Source organism: Ricinus communis, chromosome 3, assembly GCF_019578655.1.
Source record: "Ricinus communis isolate WT05 ecotype wild-type chromosome 3, ASM1957865v1, whole genome shotgun sequence".
Classification (NCBI taxonomy): Eukaryota; Viridiplantae; Streptophyta; class Magnoliopsida; order Malpighiales; family Euphorbiaceae; genus Ricinus; species Ricinus communis.
Genome location: NC_063258.1, coordinates 28,936,745 through 28,950,968, shown reverse-complemented (window position 1 = coordinate 28,950,968; position 14,224 = coordinate 28,936,745). Strand labels below are relative to the sequence as shown.

The window sequence follows — 14,224 nt, the reverse complement described above, 5'->3', positions numbered from 1 at the left end:
ATTTGATAGCATATTTTTTATGTATTATATGTTAAAATATGGTTCTTTTTCTAATATCTAAAACACTTTTCTTTTTTTTTTTTCAAAAAAATAAATGATTTTTCTTCCAATATTCTCTGCTTTATTTTATTTATATATTTAAATTTAATTATAAAAAAATAATTTTATCCATAAACTAATTTTATTTTATCCATTTTTACAAGCCCATATTATTCATGGAAAAAGTACTTCAGCCATACTGATAATTTTCACATAATATATATTGATGTTATCATTATGATATATTATCTAATAAATAGTTTTTTATTCGTACCGTGCATAATCGTTATTATTATTTTAATTATAAAATTAAATTGATAAATATAATTTAATAAAATTTTAATATTTAATATTAATTTATAAAATTTTAAAAATAATAGTAAACTAACTATTTTTAAATATTTTTTTATTTTTTATAACTATTAAAATTCTACTAATGTAATAATATAAAAATTATTTTAACAATTATATATAATTAATTTTAGTATTATATAAATTAATATCTCAAGATAATTGATACTAGTATTTTTAAAATAAAAAATTTATTTATAATTGAATATAATATTAAAAATATAATTTAAGATGTTGTTTCTAGAATTATAATAATTATCCAGTTAGAAAACTAATTTATTAATTAATATAATATTAAAATATAGTTAATATGCTATTTTTAGGATATAATTAATATCATTATATGATTAGAAAATAATTTATTAATTAATATAATATAATTAATAATTTATTTTTTAGAATCGAGTTAGTATTTAATTAAAATGTAACTTATAAATCAATAAATTAATAGAAAAAACTACAAAATTACACAATAGATTGAATCTCATGTATCAAAAATATGTCATAAAAATTTTAGATCTCATAAATTATATATACTAGTCGTTTACTCATGTATTGCATGACTCATATTATTATTTAGATTATAAAAGCAAGTTGATAAATATAATTTATTAAAATATTCAATATTTAATATTTAATATTAATTTATAATAATTAAAAAATAGCAAACCAATTATTTTAAAATATTTTTTTAACCTTCTTAAGATTTTAATGCAATAATATAAATATTATTTTAAAAATATTTATTAATTAATTTTAGTATTATATGAATTATACTATCAATATAATTGAAATTACTATTTTTAGGACAAAAAATTACTATATAATTAAAAATTAATTTATTATTAAATATAATATTAAAAATATAATTTAAGATGTTATTTTTCTAGAATTAGAATTATTATCCAATTAGAAAATTAATTTATTAGTTAATATAATATTAAAATATAATTTAATATATTATTTCTTAAAATATAATTAGTATTGTTATCTGATTAGAAAATTATTTATTAGTTAATATAATATTAAAATATAATTTGTATGCTATTTATTAAGATTAGAGTCAATATTTAATTATAAATATAACTTATTAATAAATAAATCAATAGAAACACATAAATTTAAATTATATGTCAAAAATAAATATAAATATTAAAATAAATAAATATATATATCAAAATTTAAGACATATGCCTAGTTGTAGCCTTTTTTGTTGTGCGAAAAGAAAAAGGACTACAACTTATTCCAATAAATAACATGAAAAATATATACGGTAAATAATAAATACAAATGTTAAATCCTTCTATAAATGAACTTTAAGTTCCAAAAGATTACATATAATTTAAGATAAAAGATAAAAATAGATTTTGGATAACTCTCTATCAGTATTTAAATTTTGTTCGTTAACGTATTTCAATTTGATTTGATATGTAATTTTAAATCTACAATGTCTCATATGTTCTCTTATAAATACTCAGTACCTGTCCTGTTCAACACTATTCTTTGCAGTTTCAACAGGATGGCTTCTTCAAAATCTGTAGTTGCAATTTTCTTTTGTCTTTTCACGTTTGTTTCAGCAACCATTGTTTCCCATGATGGTAGAGCAATAACAATCGATGGAAAACGTAGAGTTTTAATATCTGGCTCCATTCATTATCCAAGAAGCACGGCTGAAGTAATTATCTTTTAGCTTTTTAGTTTCTACTTTCAAGTTTGTCGTTTGCAGTTCTTCAATTATTTTATTGTTGTTCTAGATATTTATGCACTATATGATATTGTTTTTGCTAACTGATTTCTGTGATATTGAAACTGGGACTTGTTGTTAACGATAGATGTGGCCCGACTTGATCAAGAAATCAAAAGAAGGTGGACTAGATGCTATTGAAACATATGTGTTCTGGAATTCTCATGAACCATCTCGTCGCCAGTATGATTTTAGTGGCAATCTTGATCTCGTGAGATTCATCAAGACAATTCAGGCTGAAGGTCTATATGCTGTTCTTCGCATTGGACCTTACGTTTGTGCTGAATGGAACTACGGGTAAAAGTTTATATGAAATATAATTGATATTAAATATTGTGTTGCATATTATACATAATTTTCTTAATTTAGATATTGATATTAATATGTTTTTTTTCTTTTTAGAGGGTTTCCCATGTGGTTACACAATTTGCCAGGCTGTGAATTGCGTACCGCAAACTCTGTGTTTATGAATGAGATGCAAAATTTTACATCTTTAATCGTAGACATGATGAAAGATGAAAATCTTTTTGCTTCTCAAGGAGGTCCTATTATCCTTGCTCAGGTATGTACTATTAGAAGCTTTATATTTACATATTTTCAATTTTTTTTGTTTTTCTATCTGTATGTAATAACTGTGCGATGTTTTAGGTCGAGAATGAGTATGGAAACGTAATGTCAGCATATGGAGCAGCTGGAAAGACATACATAGACTGGTGTTCTAATATGGCCGAATCACTTGATATTGGAGTTCCATGGATCATGTGCCAACAGAGTGATGCTCCTCAACCGATGGTATTATTTTTGCATTCCTTACTGTTTCATGAGCAATTAAACTCTAGCAACTAAATCTTAACATGTTCTTTTTTTTTTTTTTTTTTTTTTTGTAATAATTAAAATTCAGATCAACACCTGCAATGGTTGGTATTGCGATCAATTCACACCCAATAATGCGAATAGTCCTAAAATGTGGACTGAGAATTGGACTGGTTGGTTTAAGAGCTGGGGTGGTAAGGATCCACATAGAACTGCTGAAGATGTTGCGTTTGCTGTCGCTAGATTTTTCCAAACTGGTGGCACTTTCCAAAATTACTACATGGTGTGTATTAATTATATAAAATTTTATTATAGTATTCATTAGACAAAACAACTATTTAACGTATGTTTGTATCTTTAGTATCATGGTGGTACTAATTTTGGAAGAACAGCTGGTGGTCCATATATCACCACATCTTATGATTACGATGCTCCTCTCGATGAATATGGTAATTTATTCTTTAGTATTGTTAATGAATTGTGATGTTTCAATTCTCTTTTAGTATCATTAATGAATTACTATTTACAATCAAACAGGAAATCTAAATCAGCCAAAGTGGGGGCATTTGAAGCAGCTTCATGATATTTTGCATTCGATGGAATACACTCTTACTCATGGCAATATATCCACTATAGACTATGATAATTCTGTTACGGTAATTATACATGACTCTGTAATATAATTGCTGGAGTTAATAGTCTACTTCATTAACAATTTTTTCTTTTCTTGCTTTATCAGGCCACTATTTATGCAACTGATAAAGAATCAGCATGCTTTTTCGGTAATGCTAATGAAACATCAGATGCTACCATTGTATTTAAAGGAACAGAATACAATGTTCCAGCATGGTCTGTTAGTATCCTTCCTGATTGCGAGAATGTTGGATATAATACTGCTAAGGTAATTAAATTTGTAAAATTTCAGCAAAACATTGATTAATTTTGTGGTTGTAATTTCTATCTAACTTCATCACTATATATATAGGTTAAAACTCAAACTGCAATAATGGTAAAGCAAAAGAATGAAGCTGAAGATCAACCCTCTTCGCTTAAATGGTCTTGGATTCCAGAGAACACTCATACAACTTCCCTTTTGGGGAAGGGCCATGCTCATGCACGGCAACTAATTGATCAAAAAGCTGCAGCTAATGATGCTAGTGATTATCTTTGGTACATGACTAGGTAACATTTTTAACACCAAAGTTAATTCATTATGTTGATTGTTCTTTTTTCCTTATTCTTTTCGTAACTTTTCTAATTTACTTTTTGATAAATAGTCTTCATATTAAGAAGGATGATCCAGTCTGGAGTTCTGATATGTCTCTTCGAGTCAATGGTAGTGGTCACGTGTTACATGCCTATGTAAATGGAAAACATCTCGGTAATATATTTGTGATTTGAGGGCACATGTTATCTCTCTCTTTTTGGAACATATATTATAAGCTTAGTACGACGATTATAATCTTAATTCTCATATATCAGGTTCTCAATTTGCCAAGTATGGAGTGTTTAGTTATGTTTTTGAAAAGAGTCTCAAGTTGAGACCAGGAAAGAACGTAATCAGTCTTCTTAGTGCTACAGTTGGATTACAGGTATTCTACTAATTAACCTATATGTTTTTAACACAATTATTGATTAAAATTAAACTGCAAAAGGAATTATTACAATTTATAAACAATAATAATCAGCATTATCATTAGAACTTAAGGCTGATTTTTTTTTTTTTTTCACAGAATTATGGACCCATGTTTGATTTGGTACAAACTGGAATTCCTGGTCCAGTGGAGATAATTGGACATAGGGGTGATGAGAAAGTTGTGAAAGATCTATCATCACACAAATGGTCATACAGTGTTGGGTTGAATGGATTCCACAATGAATTATATAGTTCTAATTCACGTCATGCTTCCAGATGGGTAGAGCAAGATCTTCCCACAAATAAGATGATGATTTGGTACAAGGTATTAACTGAAATTTGTCCCTATGTATTGGTGCCTATTTACATGTTCTATTTTTATATTTATGAATTCTTATAAAATATTATAGACCACATTCAAAGCTCCTCTTGGAAAAGATCCAGTAGTGCTAGATTTGCAAGGAATGGGAAAAGGTTTTGCTTGGGTGAATGGAAACAACATTGGGAGATACTGGCCAAGTTTCCTTGCTGAGGAGGATGGTTGCAGCACTGAAGTATGCGACTACAGGGGTGCATATGATAACAACAAATGTGTCACCAATTGTGGAAAGCCAACCCAGAGATGGTGAGAACCATTTAACTTTGATGAATACCATATTAATTAGGTATATTTAAGTTTCTATTAATATGTATGATAATTGATATAGGTATCATGTTCCTCGCTCATTCTTTAATGACTACGAAAATACATTGGTTCTGTTTGAGGAGTTTGGTGGGAATCCAGCAGGAGTTAATTTCCAAACTGTTACAGTTGGAAAAGTAAGTGGTAGTGCTGGTGAGGGAGAAACAATTGAACTATCATGCAATGGTAAATCCATTTCAGCAATTGAATTCGCCAGTTTCGGTGATCCTCAAGGAACAAGTGGTGCCTATGTAAAAGGAACTTGTGAAGGATCGAATGATGCTTTCTCAATTGTGCAAAAGGTAATTAACAAACCATCTTATGCTGGCTCTCGTTATTCAACATTTTCATTTTATTTAATTAAGTGGATGGATGTGGATACTAATCCCTCTCTGTTTAAACCAACCATTGTTGCAGGCATGCGTGGGCAAGGAGACGTGTAAACTTGAGGCTTCTAAAGATGTTTTTGGACCCACAAGTTGTGGAAGTGATGTCGTCAACACTCTAGCAGTGCAGGCTACATGTTGATGATGATGGATTGTAGTTTTTAGTTTAGATTATTTGGAGAGATTAGTCTTTTTGTTTTTCTTTATTTAGTAAGATTTGTTAGATTTAGTATTTAATAGTTTCCCTAGTGTTGATTGTTAAAGTGACATTTTTGCTAATCATTTAATAAAATATGAACATTTATTTTCATCTTTCTTGCTTGTGGCTATGCTCGAAGAAAGAAACATATTTATTGAAGATGTATGGCATCCATGTATTGGCTGTTTTTACATTTACAGGAATTTTTGTGAAGTTTTCACAAGCCAGAAGCCATAATGAAATTGAATAAGAATCACTTTTTATTCTTGTTTTGTTGGAGCAAATGTATATATTCATTGGGCCAAAGTTGTTCCGTCGGTGTTGTTTCATCCAAGTTTGTTCTTTTTAAGGATGTTCATTTATGATTTAGATTCAATTGTTAAGGAACTCGCAGGCTTTACAGAAACGGCATATCTGAACTGAAAAAAATAGAAAAAATGAAGTTGGTAAAAAATAGGAAGTCAGCCCATATCCAGAAAATGAAGTAACCAGTCCACATAGGCGTAAAGCTATGCGGTAATAATAATAACAAAAAAAATATATATATATAAAGTAGGGGCGGCATGAATCAACGCAAATAAATAACTTTGTAAGCTAATCTTGGCGGCCAAATCCTCCTAAGAGCGGGAGTACTGAAAAAGCGATTGCCTACTTTTACAGTCAAAATGGCAAATAATTCGAATTCAGGCTCTGAACTTGAAGTTGACGACACTCTCCAATCTATCTGCTACAATCGCGGTTCGCTTAAGCTCCTCGACCAGGTCCTGTTTTCTTTTTCATTCTTATGCTATGACAATTTTGGCCTGTCATTTCTATCTGGGTAGCTTATTTTGTTCCTAAATCTAAACTTTTGATTGTTGCATAACAGAGAAAACTTCCTCTCGAGACTGAGTTTCTTGATATCCGAAATTCATCCGATGGATGGTAAAAGGAATTTTTGTTTTTAATTGTTGAAAGGAGAATTCGTCTTGCAAAAGATGATTTGTTTTTGCGTACTAATTTTTCAGGGTTGCAAGCTTTTTTGTCTTTCAGCAATAAGAGAATTCTTTATTTAAATTTCAGGTCTGCTATAAGGGAGATGGTGGTCCGTGGAGCACCTGCTATTGCTATTGCAGCAGCTCTTTCTCTTGCAGTTGAAGTTTTTAATTTTGATGATTTTACTGGGACATCTAATGATGCTGCCTCTTTCCTTTTCAAGAAATTGGAATATCTTGTTTCAAGGTAATTCATGGGTTCTGGATTTGTAATTTTTGCTTATTGGTTATTGCATTAACAAATTATTTTTGGCTAATCTTGTTTGAAGATGTTTCCTAATTGTACTATTTTAACTTAATATAACATTTGTTTAATTGCTGGAGCTGTTGAAATTTAATTGATTGTCTTTTATGTTTCCTTAGCCGACCAACTGCAGTCAATCTCTCTGATGCTGCAAATAAACTTAAAGAAGTTATATACAAGGCTGCTGCTACTGCTTCAGATTCCAATAGTGTTTTTCAGGTAAAATATATGATTTTTATTTCCCACTTTAATTTATTACCAGTTGTGTTCAGTTAGCCTGAACCAGTTAGGCTTTGCTGGTTGACATCTAATGAAATTTAAACTACTCAAATTACATGTTATTTCTAATATTTTATTTCACTAATTTCATTATCAATCTGATAGGCTTACATAGAAGCTGCTGAAATTATGCTCAAAGATGATATTGCTTCAAATAAAGCAATTGGGTCACATGGAGCAAGTTTTATTCAAAACCAACTGAAAAACCCTCAGAGGCTTTCTATCCTAACCCATTGCAATACTGGCAGGTTTTTATTGTTCTCATTATGTGTTTGTGTTTCTTTTAGTACTTTTCCTCATTTTTCAAGGGGAGGAAGTGTTTATGGTTCCAGTTTTGTTTTGGCAGTCTTGCTACAGCTGGATATGGCACTGCCCTGGGTGTCATTCGTGCACTTCATGCTGCAGGAGTGTTAAGGAGAGCCTATTGCACAGAAACTCGTCCTTTCAACCAAGTGAGTGTTTAATTTGTATAGTTGTGTTGTATCCCCATGTTTTCAAATAAACTTAGACAAAATCCTTTATCTTTTTATCCCCAAAAAGAAAAATTATTTATTGGATGATTATATAACATAAGCTGTAAAAAGTAAGCTAGTTGACACTTGGGGGCATACTTGTGCATCCTTCAGGTAAACTGTATAGTCTCCACATGGCTGGGCTGTGCAAACAGTCAATTTAGCAGGCTTCGCCTCCTGATTTGCAGACAATCAACATCATAGCACAGCAATTATACCAGCCTGAAAATTGAGGGTGGGATTGCTGAAAAGTTATAGGGTACATTAGGTATGATAGTATGTTGAATATCTTTAGTTAGGCATTTACAATCCATCATGAATTATTTATCAGAAATTGGCCAATGATAGAGATTGGTGAAGGATAATCTTTGAGTCATATGCTTTCAGCTATTATGCTGCCTTTCTATTTGTTTACAGTTTTCAATTTTAACTGCAGGGATCTAGACTGACAGCTTTTGAATTGGTGCATGAAAAGATTCCTGCTACTCTTGTAGCAGATTCCGCTGCAGCTGCACTAATGAAAGATGACCAAGTGAGTGCTGTGATTGTTGGAGCAGATCGCGTGGCTGCAAATGGTACTATTGAAAAATGATTTATCTGGATTTGTGGCTTAATTCTGTAGTGTTACCCACTAACGTGTACGAAAACTGCAGGAGATACTGCTAACAAGATTGGGACCTACAGCCTTGCCTTGTGTGCTATGCATCACAATATTCCATTTTATGTTGCTGCACCTCTGACCTCTGTTGATCTATCCCTTTCTTCTGGAAAACACATTGTCATAGAGGAAAGATCACCTAAAGAATTATTAAATTCACGTGGAGGACTTGGGGAGCAAGTGGCTGCATCTGGGATTTCTGTATGGAACCCAGCTTTTGATGTTACCCCTGCGAATTTGATCAGTGGTATAATAACAGAAAAGGTCTCTTCTTTCTCTCTTACACAACTTAAAAAGTTGGTTGAAATGAACATAATATTTAATGATTTGTATCTGACAATTTGTGTTTCTCTTATCAGGGTGTCATCACTAAGATTGACAGCAGTGATTTTGACATAAAGAATTTTGTGAAAAGGACAGCTGGGCAGTCTGTAGCATAGGGTAGGCACCTCCTACCTGTTGAGTGAATGGTTACCAAAATGGTAAGCATGTTTATGAGCATGTAATGCAACTGCGCTGCTGAGATTAAGGGCTATTAACCTGTTAAAAGAATGCTGAATAAGCCTTGTGGAATGTGGTCGAGTGTTCATTGTAATAATTTGAACTTGCTTGTAAGGCCAAGCTTATTTGGGATTGTTGACAAAGCTCCTAACTACTGGTTTTTGAGGTTACTGAATCTGATTCCACCTTATCTGCATAAATAGTGGTTTTAAGTTGTGTCTGTGAGCTCTTTATTAGCTCAGGTTCCTTCTCTTATGCAGTAATGGAGTTGGCTAAAACAATAACTTGTACAGAAACGCAGAAGGATGATCCTCCTTTGTCTCATAATTCCTTGCTGGGTCTAAGTTGGACTTCACTAGCTTTGAGAACAATTTGAAGTTTGGTATGGGCACTTCTTGTCAACAACTTTGTAAATTTCAAGTTCTTTTTCTGGCAAAGAGGGTTTTGAGACCCAGCTTCTTCCAATGCTATAAAGTATGCATCAGGGGTGGTTAAATTGGGAGGAGAATAATGTTAGAGAATCATATAGGAAATAATATCATCAAAATTAGGATCATAAACCTAATATACGAATCAATGAGTAGCATTATCAACAATTGTTCGAGTCATGAAGTAATTTAGAGGGAATACAAGAAGCATATATGTATGGGCCGGACTGCAAAATCTCTTTGGAAAAAAAAGTGTTTCTTTTTTAATCTTTAATAATAATGGAATACGGTTGGCAATTCTTTTGGACTAATTTACAGAACTTAACATTTGATTTAGGTTAAATACTATTTGTATCTTATCTTATGAAACTAACTACTGCATTTTCCCGATTGCTTAAATAAAACGACGCTGTTTTAATGAGAGGGAAATTTGAGGAGGGTATTTTAGAGAATGGACAAAAAAAATAAAAAAGCTTTCTTGTTCAGCGAGTCAGTCTGGTGATCAAAACTCAAATCGAGCTTCGATTCGTTTCCCTGTTAAAACACAAACGATTTTATTATTTAAGAAGCTCAAAACTAAAACAACGGAAAAACAGAATGAGTAGAGGAAGCGGAGGTGGCTACGATCGTCACATCACCATTTTCTCTCCTGAAGGTCGTCTCTTCCAAGTCGGTATGTACTTCACAACGTTGAATAGTCATTTCTTTTATTATTATTATTATTTTATTTTAGTAATTTTGATTTTATGTTTTTTATATTCAGAATATGCATTTAAGGCAGTGAAGGCAGCTGCAGTAACGTCAATTGGAGTTCGTGGTAAAGACTCTGTTTGTGTTGTAACTCAAAAGAAAGTTCCGGTAAGTAGGCCATTGTCTGTATTTGATTGATTGATCGATCTAGGGTTTTTTTAATTATTGGATTAGTTAATTAGTGGTTTTGGATAACGGTGAGCAGGACAAGCTTTTGGATCAGACTAGTGTCACTCATCTCTTCCCTATTACCAAGTACCTTGGATTACTTGCTACCGGCATGACTGGTCAGCTTCTTATTATATTCCTCTTTCTTTTGTAATTTCATTCAACTAATAAATTAGTATTGATTTTGATGCTGTTTAACCATAGTTGTTTCCCATATAATGCGACTTTGATTACTTGCTCAGAAGAGTTCAACAATCAAATTTGTGCAATGACTGAATGCGATGATTATTATGTAAACATGTTATTTTTGTACTCAGTTCAAAATATCTGCATGTGTTCTGTATGGATGCTTCACGCTCAAGTTTGTATCTTTTTATCTATCCCATTGTTTTGGATGAATATTGTTTAAGATGTGAAACTTTTTTTTCCTTCTGCAAATTACTGGGGCAGCTTCTGTTTTTAAAATTTTAGACCTTGCTTTTGCTATTAGTTGAGTTTCTCATGTATTTCAAGCTTTTGAAACTTGACTTTCTTTGTCAATTTTCAGCTGATGCTAGGACTTTGGTGCAACAAGCAAGGAATGAAGCAGCTGAGTTCCGGTTCAGATATGGATATGAAATGCCTGTGGACGTATTGGCAAGATGGTATTTGATTTTTATTTTAATTACATTATGAAATTTGCTTTCAAAAAAAAGAAACAAGAAAAATCTTAGGCTAGTTTAGGAAATCAGCTGTTAGTTAGTCTTGCATTTATAAACTAAATCTTCAGTGCTTTCAAATATTCTGATTCTTTGTGGTATACAGACTCTAATTGGGCCCTAATACAAGAAGTGATATTCTGTCTAGTACATCCTTCTTTTGCATTCCTATCTTTGTTTTCAATCCTCAATCATTTGTTCATAATCAAGTGGATGGGTCTATTAAACAATCTGATTAAGAATTATATCCTTGGTGCATGCATAGGATTGCAGACAAATCTCAGGTTTATACTCAGCATGCTTACATGAGACCCCTGGGAGTAAGTACGTATCTACTCTTTGCAAGCTCTACTATCTATTCTTTGCTGTCTCATAAAATTTGTCCCTTTACATTGTCAATTTTTGTTGTAGTTCTTATATTTTTGAATTCATGCCTATACACAAATGGGTGTGGATAAATGTGATTATCTACACATATATTATACATACACATGTAACCATGTGCAGCTACTGCTTAATGCCAGTTGTCTTACTTGTACTTATTTAACATATTTTCTTCTTCTGCTTTTTCATAAATTTATTGCTTTACTGTTAATTTTTGTTGTAGTTCTTACACTTTTGCATTTATGCATGTACACAGAAGGGTACATATAAACATGCATCTAAATATATATTCTACATACACATGTAACCTTGCGCGAATTCTGCTTACTGGTCATGGTCTTACTTGTACTTATTTAACATATTTCTTGTATTTGCTTTAAAGTTGCTATGGTTTTGGGTATTGATGAGGAGAATGGGCCTCAACTCTACAAATGTGATCCAGCGGGCCACTTTTTTGGTCACAAGGTAGGTGGTGAACTGTCTTTTAATCACAATACATTAATTTCTTGATATTGTCCTTGTATATTATTTCCAAATTGTAAAATAGCTCACACGACCATGAATGCTAATGATTATAGAACCAACATTCATTGAATATTTTAAAGAATATTAATTCATAAAACCTGGTTAAGACTATGACCTGGGAAGCAAAATGATCCAGTGGTCAATCCTGTTTTCGAATCCCTTCAAAAAGTAGAAATCATTTTCCTATGGGTTCTCAATTACCCGATTTTGTAGGTATATCCTGTCTGGACTATAGATTAATAGTGGTGAACTAGTTCTGTCTTATGGACTATTGTAAATCAGCCCTAGGATTTTGGATATGATTAGAAGAAAATATGTTCATGGAAGCCATTTTGAAAACACATACTGTGAGGTGGAGAAAATTTTGAACATGTATTGATTTCACTACAAACCAGTAAAAAGTTGTTTGTTTCTGCGTACTAATCTCTTAAAACGGCGTATCTTATAATTTAAGATGCTTCATATATCTGAAACAAGATTGATTTGTGTGCTGATGATATTTATTAACTAACCTTGAGTGAATTCATAGGTATCTTTGTGCCCTAAGAACTTGATTTAATATATATTTCAGGCTACAAGTGCTGGATTAAAAGAACAAGAGGCTATCAATTTCTTAGAGAAGAAAATGAAAAATGACCGAGCTTTCACGTATGAGGAAACTGTGCAGGTATTTATGTCCTTACCCATTCCTTGAAATAAAGTTATATGAGGAAATATTAAATTTGATATTTAAGCAAAGCTTAGATTAGGAGAAAGAGAGATAGGAGAGGTGGTTTCATTAGAGGGGAAGTTATTGCTCTTTTCAAGTCATAAATTAACAGTGATTGTGAATAAGACTTTAGACATTCTTTTATCTAAAACTGTCAATTACAAAAATGTGTGTTCTGTGAATAGGGATTGAATTGAAACCATAGTTGATACTGGAATGGTCTCTCTCTTTCCCTCTCCCCTTCTTTTTTTTTTTTTTTTTTTGAGATTGGAAGTAGCATTGTAATGGAGAGTTCCAAATATGTGAATTCACCTCAAGATCAGATGAAAATAACATTATGGATCATCTTACTCCTTTTGCTCAATGGATTATGCCTGTAAATTGACAATTCTGTTAGAAAAGGATTGTTAATTTTGGTTTGATTTCCTGCCTAGGCTTGGTGTGTACACCACAATTAATAGGAGAATGACACGTATGTATGAGTGTTTTATACTTTGGTATTAGATGATTGACACATACTTCATCATTTAGAACTAATGAATATGTGCCGATTATCTATTAGTTTGGTGTATAGGTGGGGATATACATCTAGTCTAGGCAAGAATTTATCTTAGATCAATTGGTGCGAGGCTGATTACAGACTATATTTTGTAGCTTTTTTTCTTTCTCCAAAATTGATTTTGTAAAACTTGAAGGTCCTAATGGTGCACATTACTATTGTCATGCAGACTGCTATTTCTGCTTTGCAATCTGTCCTTCAGGAGGACTTCAAGGCCACCGAGATTGAGGTACTATTGTTTGCAAAATAAGAAGTATATATTTATAGCGATAGAAGATACTAGCCTCAAATATTTTGACTGATCGCCATCAAAGGTAACTGAAGGCCGAGAAGCTTGCAATAGTGTAATTTTATTTTGTTTACCATCAGCAGCTTCTGATTTAGGCGTCTTGTTTCCAATAGAATTATATTCCTGCTTTATTTTGTAGTGTCAAATAGTTGGGGGCATCAGAATTTGGATTTGGCATTGCTTGAATATTTGGTATTTTGCAGGTGGGAGTTGTCAGAGCAGACGATCGAGTTTTCAGAGTGCTGTCAACTGAGGAGATTGATGAACATTTGACTGCCATTAGTGAACGTGACTGATTTTATGGAGCAACCAGAGCTCCTTGGACCAGAGAGGAGTCTTCTGGTGGTTGAAGTCGCCATGACATGCTTAGCTGATCACGGACTTCTAGAAGGGGATAAGAGAGGATAACTGCTTTTATTTCAGATTATGTTCCCTATGTTGCTTATTTTTGTGAAATTACTAAATTGTACCCTGGTTTAATATGATTCTACATTTTTTCCCTTCTCTTTTTTGCTTTCCATTATGTTAAGAAATGATGGTGCACTCTAAATGGTTTAAGGTTGGGGAAAACCTGGTCAACAAGGCAGCGATTTCAAGTTTAATGTCTTGTTAGTGCAAATTCGATGCCTATGTATG

At 32.0% G+C, this 14,224-nt stretch overlaps 3 protein-coding genes across 3 annotated transcripts; all 3 read left to right on the top strand.

The window, feature by feature from the left end:
* Positions 1-1,903: 1,903 nt before the first annotated feature.
* Positions 1,904-6,611, top strand: LOC8281156 (beta-galactosidase 15). Its single transcript, XM_002516210.4, has 15 exons — positions 1,904-2,065; positions 2,223-2,431; positions 2,537-2,696; positions 2,783-2,926; positions 3,036-3,230; positions 3,309-3,396; positions 3,485-3,603; positions 3,687-3,848; positions 3,933-4,129; positions 4,225-4,328; positions 4,430-4,539; positions 4,681-4,908; positions 4,994-5,208; positions 5,291-5,567; positions 5,683-6,611. The coding sequence occupies exons 1-15, from the start codon at positions 1,910-1,912 to the stop codon at positions 5,791-5,793; spliced, it is 2,475 nt and encodes an 824-aa protein (XP_002516256.2). The 5' UTR covers positions 1,904-1,909; the 3' UTR covers positions 5,794-6,611.
* Positions 6,424-9,278, top strand: LOC8281157 (methylthioribose-1-phosphate isomerase). The gene is made up of 9 exons (XM_002516211.4): positions 6,424-6,611; positions 6,719-6,774; positions 6,913-7,071; positions 7,248-7,347; positions 7,513-7,655; positions 7,754-7,859; positions 8,356-8,494; positions 8,573-8,841; positions 8,937-9,278. Exons 1-9 carry the CDS (start codon positions 6,516-6,518, stop codon positions 9,015-9,017), a joined length of 1,149 nt encoding a protein of 382 aa, XP_002516257.1. The 5' UTR covers positions 6,424-6,515; the 3' UTR covers positions 9,018-9,278.
* A 142-nt stretch (positions 9,279-9,420) lies between these two features.
* LOC8281158 (proteasome subunit alpha type-6) lies at positions 9,421-14,094 on the top strand. Its single transcript, XM_002516212.4, has 9 exons — positions 9,421-10,179; positions 10,270-10,364; positions 10,462-10,543; positions 10,972-11,068; positions 11,388-11,446; positions 11,889-11,971; positions 12,603-12,698; positions 13,469-13,528; positions 13,792-14,094. Exons 1-9 carry the CDS (start codon positions 10,104-10,106, stop codon positions 13,882-13,884), a joined length of 741 nt encoding a protein of 246 aa, XP_002516258.1. The 5' UTR covers positions 9,421-10,103; the 3' UTR covers positions 13,885-14,094.
* The last annotated feature ends 130 nt before the right edge of the window (positions 14,095-14,224 follow it).

Coding starts and splice junctions, on each gene's coding strand:
- LOC8281158 (XM_002516212.4), top strand. CDS start 10,104: ATGAGTAGAGGAAGCGGAGGTGGCTACGATCGTCACATCACCATTTTC. Junction 10,365..10,461: donor TAACTCAAAAGAAAGTTCCG/GTAAGTAGGCCA, acceptor AACGGTGAGCAG/GACAAGCTTTTGGATCAGAC. Junction 11,972..12,602: donor GCCACTTTTTTGGTCACAAG/GTAGGTGGTGAA, acceptor TATATATTTCAG/GCTACAAGTGCTGGATTAAA.
- LOC8281156 (XM_002516210.4), top strand. CDS start 1,910: ATGGCTTCTTCAAAATCTGTAGTTGCAATTTTCTTTTGTCTTTTCACG. Junction 3,604..3,686: donor ACTATGATAATTCTGTTACG/GTAATTATACAT, acceptor TTGCTTTATCAG/GCCACTATTTATGCAACTGA. Junction 3,849..3,932: donor TTGGATATAATACTGCTAAG/GTAATTAAATTT, acceptor CTATATATATAG/GTTAAAACTCAAACTGCAAT.
- LOC8281157 (XM_002516211.4), top strand. CDS start 6,516: ATGGCAAATAATTCGAATTCAGGCTCTGAACTTGAAGTTGACGACACT. Junction 6,612..6,718: donor CGCTTAAGCTCCTCGACCAG/GTCCTGTTTTCT, acceptor GTTGCATAACAG/AGAAAACTTCCTCTCGAGAC. Junction 7,348..7,512: donor ATTCCAATAGTGTTTTTCAG/GTAAAATATATG, acceptor TCAATCTGATAG/GCTTACATAGAAGCTGCTGA.